The following is a 26,475-nucleotide window of genomic DNA, read 5'->3' on the forward strand; positions in this document are numbered from 1 at the left end:
GTTAAAACTTCCCTCTTTTTTCTTCTTCTTCCTACATTGTCCTACTTCCCATGCTTGTTCCACCACACTTTGAGTCATACGCAGGAAAAGGTCAAGCTCGTGTTAGGCTGGCTGATGAAGTCTAGCTACTTACTGTGCTCCTTGGAGGAGCTCCAAGCGGCTCAGACCAACACCGTTTGCGGTATTCACCTGGTTTGCAGAGTTCACGTACCACCAGGTTCCTCATCTCAACTTCACCTTTTTCTGCACTTTGGTCTGCCTACCATTTTTTTCCCCCTAGGACACAAAGAGCACAGGAAAATAAGTCTTCTTACTCGAAGGATATAAGGATTGGGAAAATTAGTATTTTTATAACAAATGAACCGTTGTTTAGCTTAGCTGTTAGCATCACTGTAAGTACTATAAAGTACACACTGAACAAGCATAGTGTGTAACGTAATATCCATATTCTCGATGGATTTTTTTAGGGTTTTCTAATCCATAGGATTTAGGATATAATCCATTTAGGGTCTGTTGGCTTTTTTTTTTTTTTTTTTTTGTAAGTAGATCATGCAATGGATATTCATCACTATTTCTCCTTTATTCATCAGTAATACAGTACTTTGTCTCTAGTTGCAGGCTTGTGCATGCCAGTGAGAAAAGGAGTGTTTCTGCTAAAAGCACTCCTTCATTGAGAATTTGTGGCATTTAGCGGTTTGAATTACTGTTACAGAACTTCCTAATTTCATTCTCAGCTTTCTGTATCTATTTATCCTTTCCAATCAATTCCCCCCAGTTTGGGGGGATCATTTGCTAGGTCACTGACTTGCTCTTTAGGGTACCCCAAGCCCCTGCAAAGGGCCAGCCCATGTTGTAGCGTGCAGCATTCAAAAAAGGACAAAAAAATGCCAGTGCCTTCAGTGTGAGTTTATAGACTGTTATTGGACCCTAGTCAACTACCAGCTGGTGATTAACTCTTCTTGATCCATCTGATGGCCATCCAGGGCTGTGCTGCATATTCTTGACAACAATCTCTTTTGTAGTAGCACATTACAGCCCCTTCCAGTACCTGAAGGGTGCCTACAAGAAAGTTGGAGAGTGACTTTTTACAAGGGCATGTAGTGATAGGATGAGGGGTAATGCCTTCAACCTGGAAGAGAGGAGATTTAGAATAGATATTAAGAAGAAATTTTTCACTCTGAGGGTGGTGAGGCACTGGAAAATAATGCCCCGAGAAGCTGTGGCTGCCCCATCCCTGGAGGTGTTCAACGCCAGGTTGGACGGGGCTTGGAGCAACCTGGGCTGGTGGGAGGTGTCCCTGCTCAGGGCAGGGGGTGCAACTGGGTGATCTTTAAGGTCCCTTCCAACCTAAACCATTCTGTGATTCTATGATTATCATACATTATTTTAAAAACTAATGGTATTTTGCAACCAGTTGCTTGAGATCTCCAGCATAAGTCATTTCTTTGGAGTCTAATCTGTTCCGTGTAGCAACTGCCTGTAGCATACTACATTTGTGTAGTAAAGCATGTCTCATCCAAAAAGATTGCTAGAACTAAAACTTAAAAATATTCATGCCTATATTAAATCCTTTGGCGCTGCTGAGAGCTGCCATCAGGGCTGATGTGCTGAATGTGTTTAACTCCGATACGGGGAAAAACATTCCCATATCTATAATGTGAGATGCAGTGTGATGCATTGCCCATAATTCTTCAATGTTAATCATGAAATCATCAGGACTTGGGTTAATGGCTTTATCTTTCAAGTGCAGATTGCAAAATACTCACAAATATGACAGCAAAGAGGCCTGAGCCTTTAGTTCAGGAAATAACATATAAAGATCAGGTTGGCTGTTAAAAATAGAATGAGGACAGATAATGCCTGCAGCTAAGGTGGGGCAGCACCCGGGGCTCAGGCTTCTGCTGCTGGTGTAGAAGTGCCCCTTCCCTGGCGGTGGTCGGCAATGAAGGACCGACAGCCTTGAGTTTGGGGTACGGGCGTAAGGAAGGAGGGATTGAGCGGCAGCACCTAGCTGAGGTGAGAGGATCTCGGTGCTGCTGAAAGTGTAGGCAACACCCTGAGCACGTCGCCTAGGGAAGACGAAGTCAAGTTTTAAAAGATTCTGTCTTTCCTGGGTTTCGTTTGGAGGCCCCGGTGCTGAGCACGCTTCTGGCGGGGAGCCCCCGTCCCGCCTGGCTGAGGGGGAGGACCATGGGCCGGGCTCCCGGCAGGCAGCTCTGGGTTGTGTTGAGCACCAGGAGCTAAAGGCAAATACCATGGGGTGTGCCAATTCAGAAACTCTGTCACAGTTGTCGTGTTAAACAAGTGTTACCAAATCCTCATCCTTCCTTGAGCGTACCAGAATTGTCATTTGGATCAGTAATGAGCAGGAGGTACCCACCTGAAAAAAATGTGGCAGTCAAGATATTTTCAGGATGATACGTCCCTATGTGCCAGATGGGTGCGGGTAGCAGTTTTCAGTTGTTATATTGTGACTGACAGTTACTGAAATACATCTTGTAGGGCTATGTTTTCACGTTAGTGGTTTATTTACCTGGTGATCCTACGCTTCTTATCCCTGTGCTGGTTACAAGCCTTTGATCTGTGACAACTTACACAGTTGAGGGTGTTTGCACACAAGAGCAGTAATCAGTTTCTCCAATAGCTGACTGAAAGGAAGTTACTAGATGAGCTGCATGTGATTGTGTAATTTAATTTTTATGTGGACCGTTTTAGGGAAAATCTCCCACGTATGTTTCTTTTTCTTTTTCCTTACTCAAATCTTTAAAGGCATTTGGTTGAAGCGGTAAAGTACATTCTATGAAGGTAAAAAACAAACTCGTCAAAGCACTAGTAAAATCTAGGAGGTGTAGACTGTCTTTCCTATTTTGCCAGCAAACTGCTGGGCTGGCTACAGCCATTCCCGCACGTGCCAGGTAATATCCAACTGTCAGAAGTATGTAGACCTGTGTGTAGTATGTTCTCGCTGAGATCTACAGATTAAAGTATGTAAGATTGTGCTCTGGGGAAATACCAGATGCGGTCCACGTTTGTACGTCTAATGAGGGTTATTTGTAGGCGCTTCAGAGCATGTTACATCGGTGCCAGTTGCCAGCAATGGGTTGTGTCCCTCGTGCAGATAGGCTCCAACATGCTTTTCCATCTTCTCCCTCTGTCTGCCCTTCAGAGATTAATTTGGGTTCAGAGTTAAGGAAACTATACCAACTTCATACAGAGTGTGTCATCATTTTCTGTCCCAGGGTTGTAGAAATGTATTTATTCACTTCTGCTTTGCAGGAACTGGCAGGATGTGGGCGGTAAAACTCAACGTGTGCTTACAGAACCATCAGAAGGAAGCAGTAGCTGTGCATGTGTGTGACTGAGCAGAAACAGTAACGCTTGTCGCGGTGCTCAGAGCATGTTTGTGAGATTGCATCTGGGGCGCTCTTTCCCTCGGCATCCTTGCCCCCACAAGCCTTGAATTGTAGGGGATTAGAAAGAGGTGTACTTTGGAGGGGCAGGCAACTCCACAGCTACTTGCTGACGAGTTTCCTGTACTTTCCTTTTAAAGCTGTCAGTAATAGCTATGACTGGAAGGAGGCCGTTAAACTGAAGAAGTTAGGAAGTACCAAGTGTAAAGACTTCAGAAATAGTGACTGTTCCTCACCAAGGTTTTATAAAATGATGGGTGGGTTTGCATGCATGAAAGCGGAGATTTGGAGTGGAAACGGTAAGATTCAGGCCCTTTGTGTCTGGAGAGGGGACTGAGGTTGTGTAATATAGGTGATTGCGAGGTTAGAGGTAGCGTATGAAAGCTGTTCTTGTCTTACAGCAATCTGTCTTCAAAAGACATCCTTTAAGTATTTGAAGGACTGCATTACTCATTGGAAGCATACAGAATTCATACCTGAGTGTCCAATTTCCTGAAAAATCAGCATGTTGTGACCTTATTTCTTTACAGTTTCCCTTTGGGACTTGAAGTTTACCTCTGAAAGCAAGAGATTTTCGAAGTGATTGTAGTGCTGCCTGAGAATTCCAGTGATTCAAAGGGAAAAGGTCAAATTTTATCATCATCCCAGCAGATTGGGAGCAATGATAAAGTTGCTAGCATGACTTTAAAGTATTTTCTGATTTTCAAGATGCTCATGCCTTCTGGAGTTTGGGTTGCCTTTATGTTAAAAACATTTTTTGGTAAAGCTTTGTTTTCAAAGCATACTGTGTTCCCATCTGTAAATATTGTACATGGTGCTATCTTCAGGGATAAAACACAGTCTGTGTGGATATATTTAGCATTTAAATTACACCTGTATTTATCTTTTAATTACCTTAATCCAGAAATTACACCTGGAAGAATGAAAGCATTCAGAAACAGAATTCGGTCCTTGAAATCTGCCTTACCATAATAACATGGAGGGGGTACACACACAAAACAAAAAACCATTTCCCCTAAAGGTATACAGCATGGTGCCGGGTATTTATAGCAGAAATTATCTGTAGCGTATAAATATGCTTACATGTCTGTAACATTATTTCATATCTTGTAGAATTGAGATACGCGGTGAGAACTGGTGGAAAGTTTGAGCTTCAGGAGTTAGCTTTGAGAAATACAACTGATTGAATTTGACCCATCAACCATTGAAGTCAGAAGTTTTGCTGTGGAAAGGTTACTTTTCAAAGGCGATAATGGACCCGTATGATGTTGTTTGTTGCAAATATAATGAAGGAGAGTTTATTGCCACCTTAAATAAAAGGGTTTCTGCATGCTACTGAAGCCCTCACTGACGAGGTTCCATAAAGCTAATTGCCATTGCAAGGGGAGCAGTGGCAGAGTGCTGGAGTGAGAGATCCAGTGGCTGAGTGGCGTTTGAGCCACGTAATGCACGGGTATTTCCAGGGAACCCAAAACCTGTATACGGTGCTGCTGTTGCAGTAGTTGGCTGGCAAAGCTAATTTTCTGGCTCTTTATCTTGTCATGTTTCTGAATGCATCTTATCAGTCCATGGGATCTATGTGGTGGCTTGTGTGTTTTTAAAAAGTATATTAAATAGATTGTTGCTGATCGAGGCCTGTTAGTTTGCCTTAAGACTGACAATCTCATCTCTGATAATCTGGGGGTTTTGTTGTTGTTTTTTCCTGGATTACCTGTTTTACAACGGGTCTAAAAAAACCCTGTCTTTGACTCTCGCTGAAAAATGTCTTGTGTGAGATACTGTTAATTTTCATATTATGACATGTCATCTTAAATAATGATTGTTATCCCCTGCTATCCTTACCCCTTCCTTTGGTTCTCACTTGCTCTCCATTTCCTGCTTATAAGGCCATTAGAGCAGGCAGCAACATGTTCTCCCTCTCTCTGGGAAGTGCCTAAATTGCTGGCTGCACTGTGGCTTTCCCAGCATGGCTTCAAGCTCTGGTAGACACCCGAACGAGCTCAGAATTGGACTGAGGTATCTTTGTTGGTAAAGTGAGATGGGCTGTGCTGCTCTGGCTCAGGTCTGTGTTACCTGAGTACGTTGGCTCCAAACCAGACCAGGTGGTGCGAGGTTGCGGCATAGATGTTCTGCCAGAGTTGGAGAGGCAGAAAAAATAGTTGTGTTTTTTTCTCTTAGCTGATGTGCCTACCTGCAGGGCAGGTTTACTGTTAAAAAACTTTTCCTGAACCTGAGCATAACCTGCCTGGGAAGGAGGGGGGCTGTTACTGCTTTTGGGCAGCTTTCACTGCTGAACACCTATGAAATCTTTTAAGACTTTTGCTGTCTTTGGGTGTGGGTCTTGCCTTAGCAATTGAAGCTTTGAGCGTGTCTACATGTGAGAAGGTTTGACAGAGTGGATAATTTGAAATACTGCAAAATGTGACATTTGTGTTTTGGAAGTAAACTGCCATTTTTTAGTTTTATTTTTAATTTGAAATCAGGCTAAGCTAATTTCAGAGCACCTTGTGTAGACCAACCTTTATTTATTGCCTTTTCTTAGTTGAACGATGACTATCACTAGTGTGGCATGCTATTTTCCTTTATGCAGCTAGAAAAGGTACAAAGAGAAGCACTTAGGCTAAAATGCTTTTGGCCACCAGTTGATTTGACAAAATATCCAAGTTACTGTTGGGCATCTGGGTTGGATTTTGAGAACAATCATCACTGGCTTAACTCTGCTTCCTTTGAAGTTAATGGGCATGCCAGCTGATCACCATCATAAAATCCCATGAGCAAAAGCTTCATCCTTGGCTCATTCTGTGGTGTGTGATGTTTCCATTTGCTTTAAAAGCAGAACTGGATGGAGGATTTTTTTTGCTGCTTTTTGTTTTCCTGGTACAATAAGAAACATCCTGGGAGAGGACTGAGTGAACAATAGAAAGATAATCTGGCACTGTGTTGTTAAAAATCCTGAAGAGTTGAGGGAAATCTGCCAGGCTCCCTGTGTTTTCTTTGGAATGGGTTCAGTTCCCATATTCTTGGTTCTCTGAGAATCTGTTCTTTATCATACAACTACAGCTGCCTGGACGCTGCTCTGGCTCTTGTCTCTCTCTTCATTTTTGTATGTCAACAGCGTTAGTCCCAAGAGCGACTAGAAAGAAGGTGCCTAATGTCTTGGTCAATCCAGTCTTACCTGACTCCTGAAAACCTTTACCATCCAGTTTCCCTCTGTCTGTGTATCTGCTCACATGCCTGATATAAATTCTAAAAGATTAGCTCAACTGCCAGTCATGGTGCATCTCGGTGCACCAACAGTGCATCCAACGGTGGATTTTTGCTAATTGAGTCAATTGAGTTTAGTCTGAAGAGCTGACAAAACAATATAAAATGCTGAAGCAATAAGAATCAACAAGAGTATTGCTAGAGTGAGGGAAAGAATAGTATTTGCCTTTAAACCAGCTGATCAGTAAATTAAGTATAGTTCCGAAAGTATTCACACGTGATATTACAGAACAGTTGATTAAAAAAATGCAGGCATAGGTGTGGGTAGATCTGTAGGTACAATTTTGGCACACAGTTCTGTGTCTGAGGGGGGGTGAAAATCCTGAAAGTCATGGAAATCAGCAAAAGGACTGGCAGTCTTTATTGCTAGTGTCATTGATTCCTCTGCAAGGAGGATTTTATTCTGAGGGAAGTAGACATTGGGACTTCTGTTAGCTTTTCTTCCTTGCCTCTTCACTCTTCCTCCTCGTGCTTTCTCCCCTGCCTTGCTCTTTCTTATAGACACTGGCGTGGGATCGAGAGCTCGTGCCAGAAATGCTTCTCATTGCTTGCTTCTCCGGATCTAATTTTGACCTCTGACAAGCCTAGTGCTCATATCACACACTGACGTGCTGCCCAAGATCTGCTGTAATTGGAAGATGATATAAATTGCAGTCTTTGGTGTCATTTTAAAGCAAAATTTTCTTTTTCTTGTCCATCTAGGACAGTATTTTAGCAGAGTAATGCCGCTGTAATACACAGCCTGTTTGATCAGTGCCTTAGCCTTTCTGTACTTGACCCTGAGTTGGATGTAGCTGCAGAGAGAATGTGCTTTTGATATTGCTGAATGATAGTGAATGATCATCAAATATTTCATAAGTTACGGTGTAAAAAACAATAGTTGTGCAGATTGTTTTTTAATATAAATTGCAATAGTAAACCAAGCCTCCAAAAGGCCCTACTTCACCTGCCCAGTCCAGGTAATTGCCTAAAATAGCAGACATCCTGTTGGTAATTAAACTAAAAATATATTTGTATTTCAAAAAGTAAGAAATTCAGCTCATATTCTACCTCCTATTTTAAACTACTGTCACAGGCCAAATAGTATCTAATCTCAGGTTCGCTACTCCAGTGACAGCTAAGAGTTAATTCACATTTAGCTGTAAAGGCTTAGAAGTTCCTTTATAATTGTGGGGTGTATGTAAGTTTACAACTAAAATTTAATGCAGGCTTTTAGTTTATCTTTGTTCCTTTCTTTTTCTAGTCTGAAAAATATCCTCTAATTAGATTTAGTTTCACAACACTGCTATTAGTGCAAACTGTAGTGGTTATGTATTACAATACCTAACCATATATTAAAAGAACAAATACAAAACACAGCGAAACACAGCGAAACCCCTGTTGTGTTGTAAACACAATCAATTTCAGACTGTAAGAGCACAAAAACCCTCAAATTGATAAAAAAAAAATCTAATGACAGAGAATATTAGGCAATGTAAAGAACTAAATAGGAAAAGTAAAAGTCAATTCCATCCGTATAATGCTTATTTAAAAATGCCTGCAGATCTGCATGCTCAGCTTAAAAAAAAAACCTACCAGCCAAGTACAGAGAAAGCCTTACTGCTTGTGAATGCTAACCTTGTTTAAAGAAACTTGCTAAATGTTGAAACTGTTTCATGGTTGCCTAAGAAGCTACAGAATAACAGGAAAACAACTAATTGTTCACTCTTAAATTAGTCCCTATATAGTGAAATTAAATGCACTACTGGTATAGAAAATAAACCATATTGTTTTAGAAACAGTATAAACCCTCGTATATAAAAATATGCTCATATTTGGGTACGTTGCTTAGGTATCAAGAATATAACAATTCTCAGGTTTAAGCTTCTAACTGGTGTTTAAGTTGTCCATTGCATACTGCTGTAGGTTGTTTTTCCCTTGATAAAGTAAAATACTTTGAGATTTCTGGGTGAACAGTCGCTACTGTCATTTCAAAGTCCTTTAAAAGTAGTCTTCACGTAAGCAAAATATTGTTGGGAGCACACCAATACTATGAATTAATAATTCATTGAATTAATGAATTTTGCCCAAGACAAAAATATCATACTGTGTCTAATGAACCTGTATGCTGCCATTAGCATGCACAATTAAAAATGTTGTGACTGGGGTTTTGTGCCCTTGGATTACAAGCTTTTGGGGCCTCATTGTTCGGACAGTATTGTATGATAAAATCCAGTCCCATGTGTAGGGAACGAGAGAGCTGACACAAATGTATTTTTGTTTCATGTGAAGTTTCTGTGAGAAATGCAGCGTTCGCTGTCTTACCGACTGCTTCGATCCAAAGGGATCTTGGTGTCTTGCACGATTGCATTTGTCTTCAGAATTCTGCTTTTCATTGCTTAAGGTTGAAAACAGGATTTGCAATTTTATTCCAGTGGCTGCAGCCAGACTGGTCCATGTTCACCTGGACTGCAGCGGTTAACTCTAAGATAACTGAACATATTGGCATATGTTATTTTTTGAAATGGATACAATTTTAGTTAACAAGAAATTTTGTTCGTCACTGTTTTGGATTGGTTGGTTGGTTCTGCCAGTAATAAAAGTAGGTAAAACCTGTGTCTGGGAAGAAGGGCATGTATGATATTGCTGTTTGTTTGAAACCGCCCTCCAGCTCCTTGCTGAGTTAGAAGATTTTTCCCATGGACCACAGGTAGGCTGTTTTGAAAATCATCCCGAAGAAAAGTCTAAATCAATCCAGCTTCACCATCTTTACCAGGTGGGGATCTAATGCCCAGTTTAGATTGTGTTTCCCAGATAATGCAATGTTTTCATCAGAGCTGCTGTCATCATCCGGGAAAAGCAATTCCTGAACAGCTTTGTCATCGATGCTTTCTTTCATTGTTTTAATCCTTCAAAGGACCCTTGTGAAAGAGCTTTGACTCGGGATCCCTGAGCAAACAGCGATGGCTGTTTCGGGTGCTTAATTCATTAGCTGCTTAAGCAGGGTGCTGGGCTCTGAGCTGGGGTCCCCGCAGGCTGCCTTTCTGCTTACGCTGCAGTAGCTCCTGCAGGTGTGGCGGGAGCGAGGAGTTGTGCAGAGCAGTCTCCACCCAGTTGTCCAAAAGGGTTAGTCAACAGTTCATCCCCCTTTGGAGGGGTGATGTTCTTCAGCTATTTACAAGAGGTATGGCCTGCTTGAATATTTTAGTTGCTTTGACCACGTTCAGGCCTCAGATGTACATTGCTACTATCTCAAATTTAATTTCAAGAGGCTTCATTTTTAATAACTTTTAAACTTCTTTTTTTTTTTCCCAATCTTGACATTTTTTGGCACGCAGGAAGTGAGAACTGGGCTCCATGTCCATGGTGAGCTTCCCACAAGCACATTCCTGGAGCATTTGTGTTTAGAAAAGCCATGCAAGTCAGAGCAGGATGTAATAGATGCATCAATTTTTAGGATAAAATTCCATGTTCACCAAAACTTTCACCAAAGGTGATTATACAGCTTTGCATCGTTTATGCAGTGGTACATACTTCAGCTAAACAGACTAAATCCCTTTCTTTTTTTTATAAATTGCTTGATTAAGAAATGTTGCTTTTTACTTGTTCAGAGCCTCCGCCATAGCAAACGTACATAATTGTGGTGTTCTCTCATCAAGGAAAACTTCAAAATTTTTTCAGAAATTTGTTTTGAACTTGTTTTGAAAATGCAATTACAAGTGCGAATGGGGCTTTAGAGAAATTATTTTACCTTCTACTTCAGTACTCTCTTTATGGTTTTGCTTGTTCCACGCCTCCTAGCTAATATGTGGCCAGGCCAAAGGCTTTGTAACTTCATTAAGTAGCTGGGTATAGCTTTGAACTGACTGAATTGCATTCAGCAGTAAACACGCCACAGTAGAGAGAATGCTGTGTGCGTCTGCCTGTACTCTGGTGGGCTTCTGGTCTGTGCTTTCCCCCTTCCTCAGCCTGCGCTCGCTTGTGCTGAAATCCCTGAGGACTTCAATCCAGCTGCAATCCAGCTCTTCTGAAAGTCGGGTCCTGACCATGTAACATATCTCATGTAAATTATTTTGGTGGGTTTTAAACCAGAACTTTGTTTTCTGTCTAGCAGTAACTTAAATCCTGCTAACACAACCAAATAATCTTGTAGGTCCTCCACCAGGCCGGAGGTTGCGAGCATAGAGCTGGCAGATCAGGATGAGCGCCAGTGTTCGCAGAAAGCTGTTGTCCAGGCACGGTCGTCACAGCCCACACGTCTGACAAGCATCATCTTTGCTGAAGATATAAGTAAGTTTTGACTTCTGTAAGCACACCACTACTTGTTTATGGGCATCCTGGCATCCTCTAGAACCAATGTAGAGATTTAAAAGTGCACAAGCCAAGAAATTTCTATTCATATGCATAGTCATTTTAGACTTTCCATGGGCATAGCTTTTAAGTTCTGTTTGTTAAAGTCCTCAAATAAGTGCTAATTATATGATGATACATCCAGGAAAATGAGTAATTCTTTAAAAAGAAAAAGGTGGGGGGAGCAGTGGGTGAAAATAATTTTCAACATAAACTTTTTATATAATGCAAATTCAGATGTTTTACATTTAGAAAGCTGGAAATTGTCTTTATGTCTGTCATACAATTTACCTGGTTAGTTTTTGTAATGACAGGTAGACAAAACCAGATGGTCGATAAATGTCTTGCAGTCAATAAATGAAGAAGTGTATAGGGGTTTATCGTCTGTGGGTAAAAGTCATTAAATTCTTTAGGACATGAGCCATGTCTGACAGTTGCACTGTAGAAACTTCTAATATATAGTCAGAGAAAATGTCCGTAAATGTTAATGTAGATGGAAATCACAATTTTTTAAGATTTATTCTAAAACTCAGTCAGGAAGGGAACTGCTTTTCTTGCTTGCTTAGCCACCAATCACCATTTGACCAAGAGTTTCTTAGTCAAGGTCATGACCTAGTTTCAGTTCCTTTAGTGCCTTGTGTCATTGGCTAAATTTGAGGATTGTTTTGTCTTGTTGGTGCTCTTGATGACCGTGTGCAGTGTTGCTGATTTCTTGTGCCCTTTCTGATGTCTCTTCAAGTGACTGGACAAGTGCTTCGTTGTGATGCTATAGTTGATACAATTCACGGCATCCAAATTGTGTCCACAACAAGAGAACTCTATCTTGAAGATTCGCCACTGGAGCTAAAAATTCAGGCTTTGGATTCTGAAGGTAGGAGATTTACTGATAGGAGATAAAACATACATTGAAACTCTTAGTTGTCTCATACATGCACTGGTTTTATTTGTGACACAATTGAATGTTAAAAGCCGAGCTGAGTAATTTAAAGGGAATTCTCTGGATAATATGTTCAGTAACCTATTGTTTTTGTTTAAATTTAAAATCTACATACAACCTGAATAGGAAAATCAAATACTATTTGATTTTCAACAACTTTTGCTTGCCTTTTTTCCTTATTTTCCTGGGAAACCTAACTCTAGTGCTGAGGGTATTTTTAAAAATCAGAGTTTAAAATAATTAAATTAAAGGTATCAGCTCTCGGCAATTCTACCTGCAGGTCAGGAGTAACAATGTAATGGAAAAAGTCCCAACACTTGGCCTGTTGAAGTATCCCAGCAGGATTTAACTAGGCTGAGCAATACTGCACAGCAATGTGAAGTAGTCTGGGTTGGGGTGTTTTTTTTTTCTTTTGAGCTGAGACAGTCTAACAAATTTTGCAAAAGAACATTTTATCTGAGTCTAATCAAGCATCCAACAGGATGTTCAGAGATGATGTTGAACCACCTATGCTTGGATTGATATCTCTTAGGTAGAAACACTCGCTTTTGGGAGGTACCATTTAGGCTCATAAAAATGCATTTGGGCTGAATGTCTATAATTATTTAATTGGAGCAGAGAACTTCTGCTTTTCATACTGCCTGTAGCATCAGAAAAAGGATCATGATGCTGGTAAGAGTTTTGTGCTTTGGTTTCAACAATCGATTTTTATGCACATGTCAACACTCACACAGACCAAGTGATTTTTAGGACAACTACTGGGCTGAAAGGAATTGATATGTCAAGCGGCTATTAAAGTTTGAATTGTTTGGTTTGGGTAGTTAATAAGCCTGTCCTACATTTGTTTGTTTGTAAACCATGAATGCCAGGTTATGTATGGCAATATGTTAATAATGACAAGTAATTTCGTTTTCTTATGCTGTGTGTAATACCAGATTCTTGGCTTGGCATTTCTGCAAACTCTCAAGCATGCTCAATGGACAAATTTGCCTTGGAAGCCACCCAAGTTAGAGTCTGAACAGGAGCAGTGGTTCAAAACACACAAAGAACCTTTAATCTGCATGACTGAAACAAGATTTTGGTTAGAAGCTGTAGGACCAAACTTCCCAATCTAAGTTTAGGGGATCGGGATACACTCAACAGCTTTGAAAACCAGTTCCTTTTGACCCAAATAACCTTGGGATCCATCCCTGGGAGACCTTTAGACATATTGGACTCTTAGTTGTCTTTCTTGGCACACTTTAGGAAAAAAAAAAAAGATTCAAGAGCAGCGGCAAGTTTATTGAAGGACACAATTGTTCAGGAAAAGTCAGAGAATTGAATAAGGGACTTCTGAACACTTTTTTTTTTTAATATTCAGAAGGTGACAAAATCAATGTGAAGTAATTATCCAGTTCAATGAATATTGGGAAAAATCTGGTTAGGTTTGCCGAGAACTTGCACAAAGAACAGGTGTCGTGCCTGTTACTGCAGCCTGAGTGAGAGGGAGCGAGAGAAGGTGCTTTGTATCAGCCATTGTATGTATATAATGTTGCAGTGACGTAGCTTTTTCCCTGGTATGTAAAGCTGTTAAGTAGGCTCTAGGGATTTACCCAGTGCAACTTGTGTTGGGCTGATGGAGATTACTGCATTTTACATTGCCAGATTATTGCACCTGGTATGGGTCAGATTATTCTTTAATATTGATAATTCTACTCCTGTGAGTATTGCTATATCTTCACAAATAGTTTCCTTCCTTATTCTCTTCCATTTATATGTATTGTCCAGTTATTTTTTTCATAAGCTGTATTTTTTAATCAGTTACATTAATGCAGATTCATTTTTGTGCATGTTTTTAATAAGCCACTCAAAATATAAACTTGATCCTCAAATAGTACTTCTCAAAGATTACTAATGCAAGAGAGGAAGATGACCACGGAGATCTTTGGCCAAATTAAGTATAGAATGTAGAGGGTAAAAAAAAAGTCATATATTGTTTTCTTTTATCTGTTTATCTTTGCTCAAGTTATTTTCTTATGACTTAACTAGAGGTGAGTTAAATAAGAGAATTTTAGGATGTGAGTTTGCATTTCTTTGGCTACGAGTGTGCAAGGCACACTGGTTTCCTGCCCCAGCGAGGGAGCAGAGCACATCGAGGTGGCTCTCCTTGTTTACTGGGGTTTGCTCCAGCCTTGCCAGTGAGAGCCGCTTTTCTGCTGAAGCATCGCAGAGGAGCAGCTCTGGGCCGGTTTACAGCTGTGCAGCAGCGGCACAAGTCACTGCCTACATTGACATCTGAGGAGCCTGGGAGGGTAACGTTACAACTCCTGTGACAGCTGTGTGATCCTGCAGAGAGGGACAAAGGCATAATACAGTTCATGGCAAGCGCTATGTTACCCGTCTGCGTCCCTGGGTGCTGCCTCTGGTAGGCTTAACCTGCGGACAGCTGCTGCCCCCGTGCTGCGGAAACAGCTGATCCTGTCTTGGCCGAGTGAGACCCTGCATCGTCTGGGGAATGTCCATGATAGTTTGTCTCTGATAACCTGACATTGCTTTCGTGGTGAGGGATGCCAGGAAAGGACACCAGGACATCCAGGCCCAGTGATGGTTCAGAGGCTGCAAGGATGGGTCCTTTTGCTGCCAGTTGGCTGCAGCCAACTGTCTGTCCAGGCATAGCCTCTCCATAGTGCCGCCACGTGCGTTTCTCCACCGGCCGCCTGATTTTCAATTGGAGAAAAACAACAGAGTGCAATACGGCTGTGCAAAGCTAAAGCATGCATCATTAAAGAAAGTTAGACTTGAATGCATGTTAAGTAATCCAGTCTCAATCAATTTTAATTATATTGCCTTTTGTGCTCAGAGTGTTGTGGTTTAAATCCTATTTATGGGGGATTTGGAGCTATCTGCAGTAAGTCGTACAGAAATGGGAGAAACAACATAGGCTGCGCGTTGTGTTAACATGTCTTAAAATATTTTTGTGGCTTAAAAATGTCATAAACCTTTAAGCATAAGAATTCAACAATAAATTTGCTTTGATTCTTACTTTATTAATTTAGATATAAATGTCAAAGGGAGTAACACAAATGAAAATACATTTTAAAATATAGTAAATACTGGGATTTCAGTTCCATATTTATTTGTGCCAGTGGACACTGCAATTCAGAGCAAGACTCATCTTGAAGATTGTAAGATCTTTCATGTTACCAGCTCATTACACTTAAATGTAATCATGATAAATCTTTGGGTCTGGTCTGTTTATTCCTTTCTGTTCTTTTTGTTCCTTTTAATGTTTACAATTTCTCATGTTCTAGTTGTTCACAGTTCTTAGAAAGAAGGTGCTCAGTTTGAGTTCTTTGACTGAAGACTTATTCCTGTTACGGGTACATCACGGTTGTGCTCAAAACCAGAACAATCTATGTGGAAAGCACAGTTCATCGGTGCTGTGAACTCAAGTTACCCAAATGATATCTCAGATCCACATGTTTCAAAATGAAAGAATGTTTATCAGGGTTTTTTTTATGTCCTGCTACTATCCAGCAATAGTACGGGTTTTGTGGTGAAAGGGGAAGGGAGGAGGTGGGTGCCAAGGATATCTTAAGGGCTGACAAGTGGAGGATGGGTGGTGTCTCCTGCACCGATCTAGTTGACTGTGTGTAAAACATGAAGTGGCACATGGTGTTGCAAAATGTGAACAGAAAAGCCAATTAACAGAAACACCTTAAATTTGCTGAAGGCAATAAAGCAACGTAGACTGTGATTTTTAACTAAATGCAAATACTGCTTCTTTTAGGGATAAGATAGAGAAATTTCCTAGGGGAAAAGTCGTAGTTTGTCTTCCAGGAAGACTATATGCTTGTTATTTATTTTTGTTTTAATCCGATTGTTTGATTTTTAGGAAACACTTTCAGCACGTTGGCAGGGTTAGTCTTTGACTGGACAATAGTAAAAGACACAGAGTCTGATGGCTTCTCAGATTCCCACAATGCATTACGGTAAGTTCGTTTAAATTGTTTGCCAAAGTCTCATGTCCATTAAGTTTGATGCGTATAAATATTTCCTCACATCTAGACAGTTTACCGAACTGATGCCTAAAATGATGCTTATGGGTCAGTTGTTTCAGAGTGGTTTTTTTAAGGGCCTACTCAACAGCCTGAGCACTCTCATCGCTGTTTAACGTAGCCACTGATAGCGTTAATGAGCAGGCCAGGTAGCTCTAATGCAACAACTAGAAATAAATAGATGCACTTGTTGATCTTCCTGAAATATCTTGTGCAAAGGAGAGATTTATCAGTACGGCTGTTATCTCAGGATTTCAGCAGAGAGATTTAATTTTTAGTATTTTTTTCTTTTAAGGAAAAAAAGTCCTCTTCCATTTCATAAAGGAGCTCTCTGAACTTGAAGAGTTTCAGGTTTTGGTCAACACTTAGTTCTGGTATTGAAATAGCTTTCAAAGCGTCTAACCTTTAAATTGGAACGGACCAAGTGGCTGCTTGTAAGCTAGGCACAGTTCATAAGGCCAGGTGAAATAACGCAATGAAAGGGATTCAATGAAGGTATTCAATATATTGTCTTTCAGACAAAGCAATGAATGGAAAGCACTTGCTTGATTAAATAAGCCACGGTGCCACTGACTCAAAGAATAAATTAACTGGAATTTAGAGGTGCTGTGTTTTGTGGAAACTTATATCCAAAGGTCTTGAAAGTACTTTTCAACTCCCTAATGAGAGAAGTGGTTTTCGGCATTGATGTATAATAAGGAAATATTCCCTCTGTCTAATGGAGGTGGAGTTCTTGCCCAAAAGTCAGAAACCTCACCTGTGGCAGGGATAGGAATAGGATCCAGACTGTATGATTGATTTTTTTTTTTTTATTATTATTTTTTATTTTCTCCTATATTTGTCACCAGACCGTCTTTGGCCTCTGTTTTGGTGGTTTTGTTTGTTTGTTTGTTTGTTTTAATTTATTTTATTACACATTCACACTATGTAGTTTTGCAGTGATGACTTCATTGTTCTGTTCCTCAGTGGCTTCAAACAGAAATTTGAGTTTCCATGTTTATTAAACTAACAAGAATTGAAGGCTGCTGAGCAGTACCTTGTATGGGATATTTTTCTAGTTGGACTCCAAGAGTTTTGTCTTTGCACTGACATCAGCAGGTGTCAACACACCAGGATCCTGTTATCCAGCAGTGTTATGCTAGGATTCATCATATTATATGCCATGGTGAATCTTGACTTTGCTCAACGTGAATGTTGGTAGGAAAAAATACCTCTCTGATATACATGAATTTGACCAGACTGCAAACACATGAAACATGAGGTTTTCTCACAAAACAGTTTACAGACATTTCTTGAGTACGGCTTCAGTCAAAACTTCCCTAACATGTAGTAGGTTTGTAAGATGAGATTGAATCTATCATCTCATGCACTGGAGGCTTCAGTTACTTTAGATAACAGGTTCCAGCAAAATGTAGGTAGATCACGGGACACAAACTAATGTAGGAAACTATATCTTCCCTTCAAGAACCTGGCTTTATCTATATGAAGATTTTATGACTAGCATGTGGGGAAACCAGTTCTCTTAGAGAACAGAATGATTAACAGTTAACTTCCATCCTCAAACCTCTATTCCAAATATGTTGAAATGGGGTAAGGGTAGCAAACAAGACTCTTTGCTACTGGGTAAACACAAACTCCAATTTTGCAGTCTTAGAGAAACAAATGCGCGGTATTACGTGAGGAGAGCCTGTTAAGCTCATAATGCACTTGCAGCTGCAGGTATGAGTGTATGGCCCTTGTCTACAGCGCGCTACTTGACCCAAGTTCTAGTCCATGCGGAGCTTCTTGTTTCAGTATAAGTATTTGCTAGAGATGTGATTTTAACCAAACTAATATTGATATATGCTCACAGCTATAGTAACATAAAAATGTTCTAATGGTTTTACAGCCTTGCAAAATAAACAATAAACTGCCATAAATTTGTTCATATTTATAGCTGTTCTCAATATGGCTTTACTGATTTTACTGGGAAAGTGCACATAAAGCCAAAAATATCATGTACGTACAGAAGCTGGCAACCTTTAAAATGTGGTCCTCTTTCAATTTCTGTCTTGTCATTTACCCATTCATGACAAATTCCTTTCCTTTCTGTTGTCACATCATTGAAATTTCTAACAGTTACTACAAGTATTCCGCTTATAGATTATTTTTTTTCATTGTCATTTATTAAATGTATCCTAGCTTCTTCATATAGGTCAAAGTTATGCTGCGGTTTGTTAAGCTGTTGCTTTTATAAACATAAGCTTTGAGTCCTTCACATCAGTTGTTCCACAATAATCTAGAGAGTTTTTGCAGTCTACACCTACTATAAAGACTGGAGGGGTCATTATAGACAACATGTGCAGTCTTCCGATATCTCTTGAAAGCCCACAAACAAACTTCAAACAAACTTTTATCAGTCACAGAAATTAGCTGCAGATATCTTGAAGAATGAGTAAAATGTGGATATCTGGTCCCAGGCAGACATCTTAAATTTGCTTAAAAATGGAAAGAGCTGGGAGTAGATGCCGTTGTTGTTTCTCTGTGCGTTTACAAATATTGGTTAACAATTTTCTATTCCCGTTTTGGTTCACCTTTCAGTATACTCAAGTTCTTGGAATCCACTTATATTCCACCTTCCTATATATCGGAGATGGAAAAAGTTGCCAAGCAAGGAGATACCATTTTGGTGTCAGGAATGAAAACAGGGAGCTCTAAATTAAAAGCAAGAATACAGGAAAGCGTCTATAAGGTAAGAAACTTGCATTCATCTTTTTTTTTTTTTTTTTTAATCATTTAGTCTTATAGTCCTGTAAGTTTGCCCTGACATATTGTTCCTATTGTGGATATCAGTGCTGTGTCTCTGTCTTACTGGATTGACTCTGTAGCCCATATCACAAAAGATGAGAGTGCTGCTCTTGATCACCCTGAAAGGCTTGGAGTTCGGTGCAGTTACCTAACCCAGGGTGGTGCATGTGCCAGAGGTCATTTCTAAACTTAACTCTCTGACAGAAGGCCCTGCGGCAAAGCAATACTCTTCAAATACTTCCGTACAATTTTATTATTCCTGGTAGTCATTCATATTATATATATATATATATATAGAATCATGCTGGATAGGGCACTGGCCCTTTAGCTCTGTTTAAAAATAACCAACTAGAACACTTTAGGTCTTTTTTTCAATAAATAAATATCTAGAACAAGGATTGCTATATTGGATATACTTTTATATTCCCTGTTGTGCTTGAAATGAGTGTCACGAACACATTGTTAATATCTAATTCTACCTCATTAGATTCTGGTCTCCAAGGAAGGGCTTTGGGATCAGAATGTCAGTGCTACAAGAGTGTTAAACTGCAGTATTGGCCATCTTCCCAGCTGTGATGTAGATCCATGCTGTTGCCTTCTTTGTAACTTGTGGTGACTGAGTTTTTCATTTAACGCTGGTAACAGAGTTGGTTTTTTCTCCTCATAGAATTTACAAACATCTGAGAGAGTTTTTATGGGTTATCGCTTACAGGAATACTTGGCATTGTGCTAGTGTCAATTTACTGCTGCCCCTTAAAAAAATCTTCTATAAAATGGTGGGTTTTTTGTGAAGTTCATCTCGTATCTGCAGTCTGGTTTTGCAGATTTGTGTTACTACGCGTTGTGCTTAAAGTTTTTCCTTAAAGCAGAATTGCCTTGGGTTATCTAACCCATACCTGTAAAGTGTTCCATGAAAGTGTTATCTAAACGTATGTAATACGAGTAACATGGCACAAATAATAGTGCATGTTAAGAATTGTATTTTCGTTACAGTTCTACCTAATTGTACTGAATATAGTTACTCTACATGGTATCAGTCTGTCTTTTTTTTTTTTTTTCTTGAATGCTTGTAGCTTGGTTAGTTTTCTGTTTTCATTTTATATTTATTTATTTTTCTGAATTAGTTTTGAGCTGATACTGTAAGTGAAATTGAACTAATATTGTTGCGTTTGCAATTTTTTATGGCTTTCTGGTTAGTAGCTCCTTTAAATGTTTCACTGCTGCCAGATTGCACGTTTTCAGTGAACATCCCTCAAACTGTAATAGAATTTATAGAATTATCTGTTGTATTCCTAATTTAATAGACCAGTGAGTTTGATACAGATTCCTCAGTGAAGTTATAATGGATATGTTGCAGTGGTGCCATGTTTTACAGTAGGGAAAATAAATTTCTAGATGTCTGAATAGTCACTATGCATCTGTCTCAAACTTTTCTGTATTCTCCAGAAAACTGAACCATAATGATGCCCATACAGACTTGATTTTTTTTTTTCTTCAGCCTTGCACAGTATGCACAGAGCAGTTCTCTGTACCATTCATTGTCCCTTGTGAAAAAATTTGAGATAATAATAAAGAGCCAATTACAACAAGTAATATTTTTCACTTACAGATTATAAGTTATTGCTGCTTGGTCTGTTTCACACAAATGAGCTGCTTTAAATGTGGTTGCTTTTTCTTCTTTTCCCCTCGATCAATAGCATGTACAACCTGCCGAAGTCAGATTGCTTATTTTGGAAAACATCCTTTTAAATCCAGCATATGACATTTATCTTCTGGTAGGAACATCAATTCAGTACAGAGTTCAGAAAATAAGGCAAGGGAAGATTACAGGTTTGTCCTGTTTTGGTTTTCTTTTTTTTTAATTTGTGCTTTTTGTGGATTTTTAACTTCTGAGAATTTTTTAATTGTGCTTAAACTATTAATATTTAATACTGTTTTCCTATACCACATGATAACAACTGTTTAGTTTTTTCTGTCCCAAAAAAAATGTGTCTTTAAAGGATATACTCTTTCTGAAGAACATGAAGGTGAGGGTAACTTAGAATAGGACCTAATACTATCATTTTAGAAGTACTCATTTATTCCACATGGATTAAGAAACTGTGTCTGACTTCTTAGTTAAATCAAATTTAGATTAGTAATTTTTCTGTTAGAAAATGTTTTCTTGACAAATGGATTTACTCCATTTCTGCAAGTGTGTGTTAGCTGGCTTCTGCCCGTTTAAGTGTGGAAGTTTGTAATTGCATAAGTTGCTTACAAGGAGCCTGTGCTGGTAATGACTTGACTCTTTTCTTTTTCTTTTTCTTTTTGGAATAAAACTAAGGCTCACTACATCAGCTGGTAGTGCAGAATGGAGCGACAGAAATCATCAGTAACTCGTAGAAAGTAGTTTAACCACTTTTGAAGCTGGGAATGAGTTGGATGTTAGGTATAAACGGTGGGATGATATTAGTTGGAAATTGCAGCTTCAAAGATGTTAAAGCGAAGCGAGAAGCTCATTTTGTCTGTGTGTGTTCGTATAATCACAGAAGTGCTATTTCTACAAGACATTAAAAATACTGATTTAATGTGTGCACTAGGCATCAATAAAAATTAATCAGCAATAATTAGCAGCATCCAAACACTGACACACTTGCTTTTATTGTTTTGTATGTTGTCTTGTTTTATGTACAGAATTAACGATGCCGTCTGATCAGTATGAACTGCAGCTACAGAACAACGTGCTTGATCCAGAGGGAGAACCGTCATGGCCAGTTGCCAAGTTGGACCAGGCAACATCAGTTGTAACTGCATTGCAGCAGGGACAAACTAACCTCGTACTTGGGCACAAGAGTATCCTTCCTAGGTGATGCTTTTCCATCCAGGTCTTTATGGCAGGAGACAAACTTTGCACCCAAAATGATAAAATTATCCACATTTGTACCAGTAGGCTTGAAAATTAGGAGCACCTGGTGAAGCCATAGAAAGCAGCACTGCTGTGAATTTGGTCTCAACAGAGCTGCCTGATGCCTTGAAATGGTCTAAGAAATTGAGTTGGCAAAAGATGAATTAAATCATGTCTGTTCCCCTCAGTCAATGTGAAAATGTGATGGGGCTTTATTTAATTTTTATGTTTAGATACCACTACCCATTGTAGTCTCAAGTGGAATCTCTCTGAAATGCTCACTGTCTTTCAGGGTAGTGGGGGTAACATTTCTTTTCAGTTTACAGTTAGCTTTAAATATCCAAAAAGGCACAAAGAGCCCTAGGAACAAGCTGATCTTTACTTGACTTTTGTCAAAATTTTTCTGTTCCTTTACTGAGACTTCAGGTATTCGCATGCAAGGGGTTTCCAGACTACCAAACAGCACTATCTACGTTGTAAATCCAGGGTATTTAGGTTGGTACTGGCTGTAGTTCTCCTGATTGCTTAATACTATTTCTTGCCTTGGTTTTGTGTTGGTGTTTTTCTGTGTTTATATACACGCTTCCATTTCTCGTATTACTTTCCATAGAAAAGTAGTTTTATTCTTAAAAGGAGCTCAATGTGAAATAGGTTTAGTAGTAAATATTTTTTTTTTTTCATCTCTGTATTCAGCAGCTTAAAACAATGAATGTGCATCTTCAGAGTGTGGGCACCAAAAGCAAAATGCTTAATTAGGTAAAGATGCTGTTGGTTTGCGCTGTTCAATATTTCCTGTTTTGTAGGATTTACGGTTCATCCAGGTGACAGATGGGTCCTAGAAACAGGCAGACTTTATGAAATTACAATTGAAGTGTATGATAAATCAAGCAATAAGGTGTATTTATCTGATGTAAGTTGAAATGTTGATATTCTTCTGAGTGTCTGTCTCCTAAATCCTGGCTTGCTTTGAAATGAGTTGAGCAGTTTCTTACTTACATTGAGTTAGGACATTTCAAAGTATGTTGTTTCTTGCCTTTTGCTTTTTTCCCCTTTGTTTTGCTGGGGGGGGTGTTTGTTTGTTGGTTTTGTTTTGTTTTGTTTTTTTTTAAATAAAGCACTCTGGGTGATTCATGTGAAAGTGTCCATGAGAATCTAAGTGCTGTAGAAAAAGCAGGAAGAAGTTGGACAATGCACTTCAACCATGAAGCATAGTCATTGCACTGGAAATTGCAAACCAGTGTAACCGCTGGAGAGCAGTACTAACACAGTACTCCATGTGATCAATGCCCCCCAAATATAATACTGTCACGTCTAGAGGCAATCTTTCCTATTAAAGAATGGGGTGTAAGATAGGCTTATAACACTCTTGGGGAGCTGCTGGTTTCCTTTCCTTTTAGATGATTAGCTCGCACTAAAACACTTCACTGTTTGGTAGTTAAATAACATGAATTCTAGGTACCAAATACACGTAGCTTTCTTTTTTTTAAAAAAAACCACAAACCTGCAAAGTTTAAATCGTCCATTTGCAAGTGGAAAAAAGTTATTAAATTATTGCTTTTTAGAATATCAAATTTATGTGATAGTTATTTTATTTGCACTTACTTGCTTCCTGAGATAAAGATCTGAGTTTCAGCTAGATCTCAGAAATGTGTTATTGGGACGGTATATTTGCATGTTCTTCCCCTTTTTTCTTTAAGAATGACCAAATTAAGAAATTACTGTAAAATATTAATTATTTAGTGGTATAAATATGGGTACTTTTCATGTTAAATTACATGTAGTTGATAATTTAAAAAAGTAAATATTTTCTGTAGAGTTAATGATGTGTCTAAAAGATATAATCTTGTTGAAAGACTGAAGCTTTCATAGAGAAAAATTGTTACTCGGTTTCAGATAAATTTCCTTGGACTATGTTATTAAACAATTGTTTTCTCATTGATTTGTTGCTAATATGTGCGTGGCTGTCTCTACAATATTAATGTCAGTTACCTGTGGCAATATCTGTTTAATGTTCTGGTTTTAGAATATCAGAATTAATACAGAGCTGTCCAAAGAATATTTTGAGGTGCAGAAGTCCTCTCTGAATGGATCATATCATTATGTGAAAGCAATAAAGAAGGGTCAGACCATTATTGATGCTGCACTGACATCAGTAGTAGATCAGGTATGTTTTCGTAGTCACTCATCTGCTTTACTGGTAGGCCTAAAAATAATTTACTTGCGCAGTAGTGACCTAATAGTGACATAGTAAAGGAAACCTAAGAATTACATGAGTCTAAGCCATCTTTGTTTGAATACGTTAAGCACCAAATTCTGAAATCCTTACTTCAGGAACACTGTCAATTAAGTCAACAGAGGATTTGCTTAAATAAAGACGAGGATTTTGCTAGCAAGTGCATGGCAAACAGCTGTTAAAACTAGTGGTGCACAGCACTGATATTTTTTTTCATGGCAGATACTTATGTGGGCACATACCGTTTCCTTGTGCTGGTGCAAAGGTCCTCTCACATTCTCTGAGTGAATTTTACAGTTTATTGTGGTAGGATCATCAGTGTCATACCCTGGCCTTGTTCTGCATTCAGTTACATTTGGAAAGTTTTCTGTCGTTTGGTAAGTGATGTTACATGCTGGAATGAAAATCTGCCAAATGTATCAGCCTGCAAATTCCTTCAAATTAATATTCATTAACTTTCTGCTACTTGGGCAGGCTGCTGAATGTATGGCTAACTAGGGAACGTGGTGTGAAAGTGATTTGCTTTGGCTTGAAACTTGGAAAAATTCAACACTTCAACCCATTTGCTGTGAAATCGTTTCAGTGATTCCTTGAGTAGGATTTAGTAGGTCCTTGTATATGATAAGCCATGCTTATTCTCTGTGTCAGAGAGGTACTCTTGAGTGAAATAAGGCCTGCTTGAGAGCTGTTAAAGTTTTCTTCAGAATGCCAGTAAGAAACAGGATGTTGTGCCAGGGGGTTATGGCATTACAATTGCAGCAGAGTCGTAAAGGCCAGTATTTCGGGATGGGCTGAGTTTTGTCTTCATCTGCTGCAGAGTGGATTGAGCAAAGAGTAAATGCAGGTGTGGAGTTACCCAATTAGCTCTCCAGACAAGATCCCAAACCCCAGGCGTTACTGCTCTTTGCCTTTTAAATTAACGTGGGCACCTGTATCTCCATAGTAATGCTGCTCATTTAATGCAATAGCACACTTTGCTGTGATGACCTGACTATTTGCTCACAAGTAACACTGTTCATAAGCGACCCTAAATAGTTGCTTTCCTTTCTCTCTGAGATGTTTTCAACAACTTGCCTATGTATAAGGACTAAATATTAATTCTAGGAAGCACTGTGGTGCCGTTTTTAATACTGTGCTGTTGCTTTTTGTAGGATGGAGGCGTTCATACATTTCCAGTTCCAGTGCGAAACCAGCAAGATGTTGAAATATATGTTCCCATAGTTCTTTCACCCAGCATTTTGACATTTCCTTGGCAGCCAAAAGCAGGAGTCTACCAGTACACCATACAGGTATGCCAAAGTAGTATCTAAATGCAGGAAGTATTGCTCAAGCAGGCACAGCGAGGCCTGTAACCACTTATATAGAGTTGACTTTGGATACTTCAGGCACAGGGATAGCCAAAACTTTATTTGGAGGAATTTCGTTGGATGGTAGTTGCAGGAATTAATGTGTAGTTTAAAAAAAGCACACAAGAAACCAACAAACATAAAACCCCACCGACTTTTACCTCTTGTCTTTCATTCAGTTCCTCTCTCCCTCATGCACACACCACACACATCCTCACAGAGTGGTTTGGAATTACAGAAAACATCCTAGGTACCAAACTTCGTGTTAATGATTGGAGGCTGCCATTTGCTGTAAAGGGACGGAATCATGGGAGCATGAATCAGAGCGTGAAGTGACTGCAAAAAGGGCATGACAAGATTAATTATCAGTCTTTTGACATCAGTATCCTTCACTCACTGTGCATCTCATGCTTCTAATAAAAAGTTAAAGGGAGGCACGGGCCACGGTTTCATCTACAGTATGCCCTTCTAGTGGGACTTTTTTCTTACACTTCTTATGTGTGTCTTTGCTGCCATGCTACCAATCCTTCCATACACTTCATGAAGCAAATGGCTTGTCTTCCAGTATCCAGAGTATGGTCTAACTGGAGGAAAGAATGGTGTGCTTCCCCAGCCTGGACTCTTATCCAGTACAATGGTACCCAGATCCTTCACTTACATGTTTCGTGCACAGTTCCTACCTCTCCCTTTTGGCATGAAGCAGTGCCGATTTTGGATCTGTCTTGAAGTAAACAGTATACAAAGAGGGGCAGCGGGACACATGTTGTCCGAAGTAAACAAATCAATCTCATAGGCATAAAATTGCATTCTCTAGTGTAAATCTGAAGTTAAAGCCATTGAGTTCAGCGCTGTCAGCTGTACTTTCAACTTCTGTGGGATTAGAGTTTAGTTTGGTTCATGCTATACCCAACCACACCAGCAGAGTGTGGTAAAAATTCTTAGTACAAATATGTTTTTCTGTTTCCCCCCTCTTCTCTATTCTTGTCTCACCTTATCTTGCATATATCATCAAATATCTCACTAGAGAACATTCCTTTGTGTTACTCCAATAATTGCATCAGTATTCTTTCTTTACCGTGATTTTTTTTTATTAGAAACGTAAAAACTTTTTTCTCCCAACATTTAAATTACTTTGCATTAACTGAAACTGAGAACATTTTTCCCAATCTGCCCATTCCACAGTACTAGCGGTTGTTTACAATAGCACACAGCTTGACTGTTGTTCCTGCCTGCAGTGTTTGCTTCCTA

General features: G+C 39.3%; 1 protein-coding gene across 1 annotated transcript in view; it reads left to right on the forward strand.

Moving 5' to 3' along the window:
* Positions 1-26,475, forward strand: part of NUP210 (nucleoporin 210kDa) — an 81,186-nt gene that overhangs the window by 14,332 nt on the left and 40,379 nt on the right. The window contains exons 2-11 of the mRNA XM_009889950.1: positions 10,807-10,943; positions 11,743-11,874; positions 15,815-15,911; positions 18,558-18,708; positions 20,462-20,594; positions 21,438-21,596; positions 22,075-22,143; positions 22,452-22,558; positions 23,672-23,812; positions 25,033-25,170. Coding sequence (XP_009888252.1) covers positions 10,807-10,943; positions 11,743-11,874; positions 15,815-15,911; positions 18,558-18,708; positions 20,462-20,594; positions 21,438-21,596; positions 22,075-22,143; positions 22,452-22,558; positions 23,672-23,812; positions 25,033-25,170 — 1,264 coding nt within the window. The remainder of the gene's footprint in view (positions 1-10,806; positions 10,944-11,742; positions 11,875-15,814; positions 15,912-18,557; positions 18,709-20,461; positions 20,595-21,437; positions 21,597-22,074; positions 22,144-22,451; positions 22,559-23,671; positions 23,813-25,032; positions 25,171-26,475) is intronic.

This window comes from Charadrius vociferus, unplaced genomic scaffold, assembly GCF_000708025.1.
Source record: "Charadrius vociferus isolate BGI_N301 unplaced genomic scaffold, ASM70802v2 scaffold67, whole genome shotgun sequence".
Taxonomy (NCBI): Eukaryota; Metazoa; Chordata; class Aves; order Charadriiformes; family Charadriidae; genus Charadrius; species Charadrius vociferus.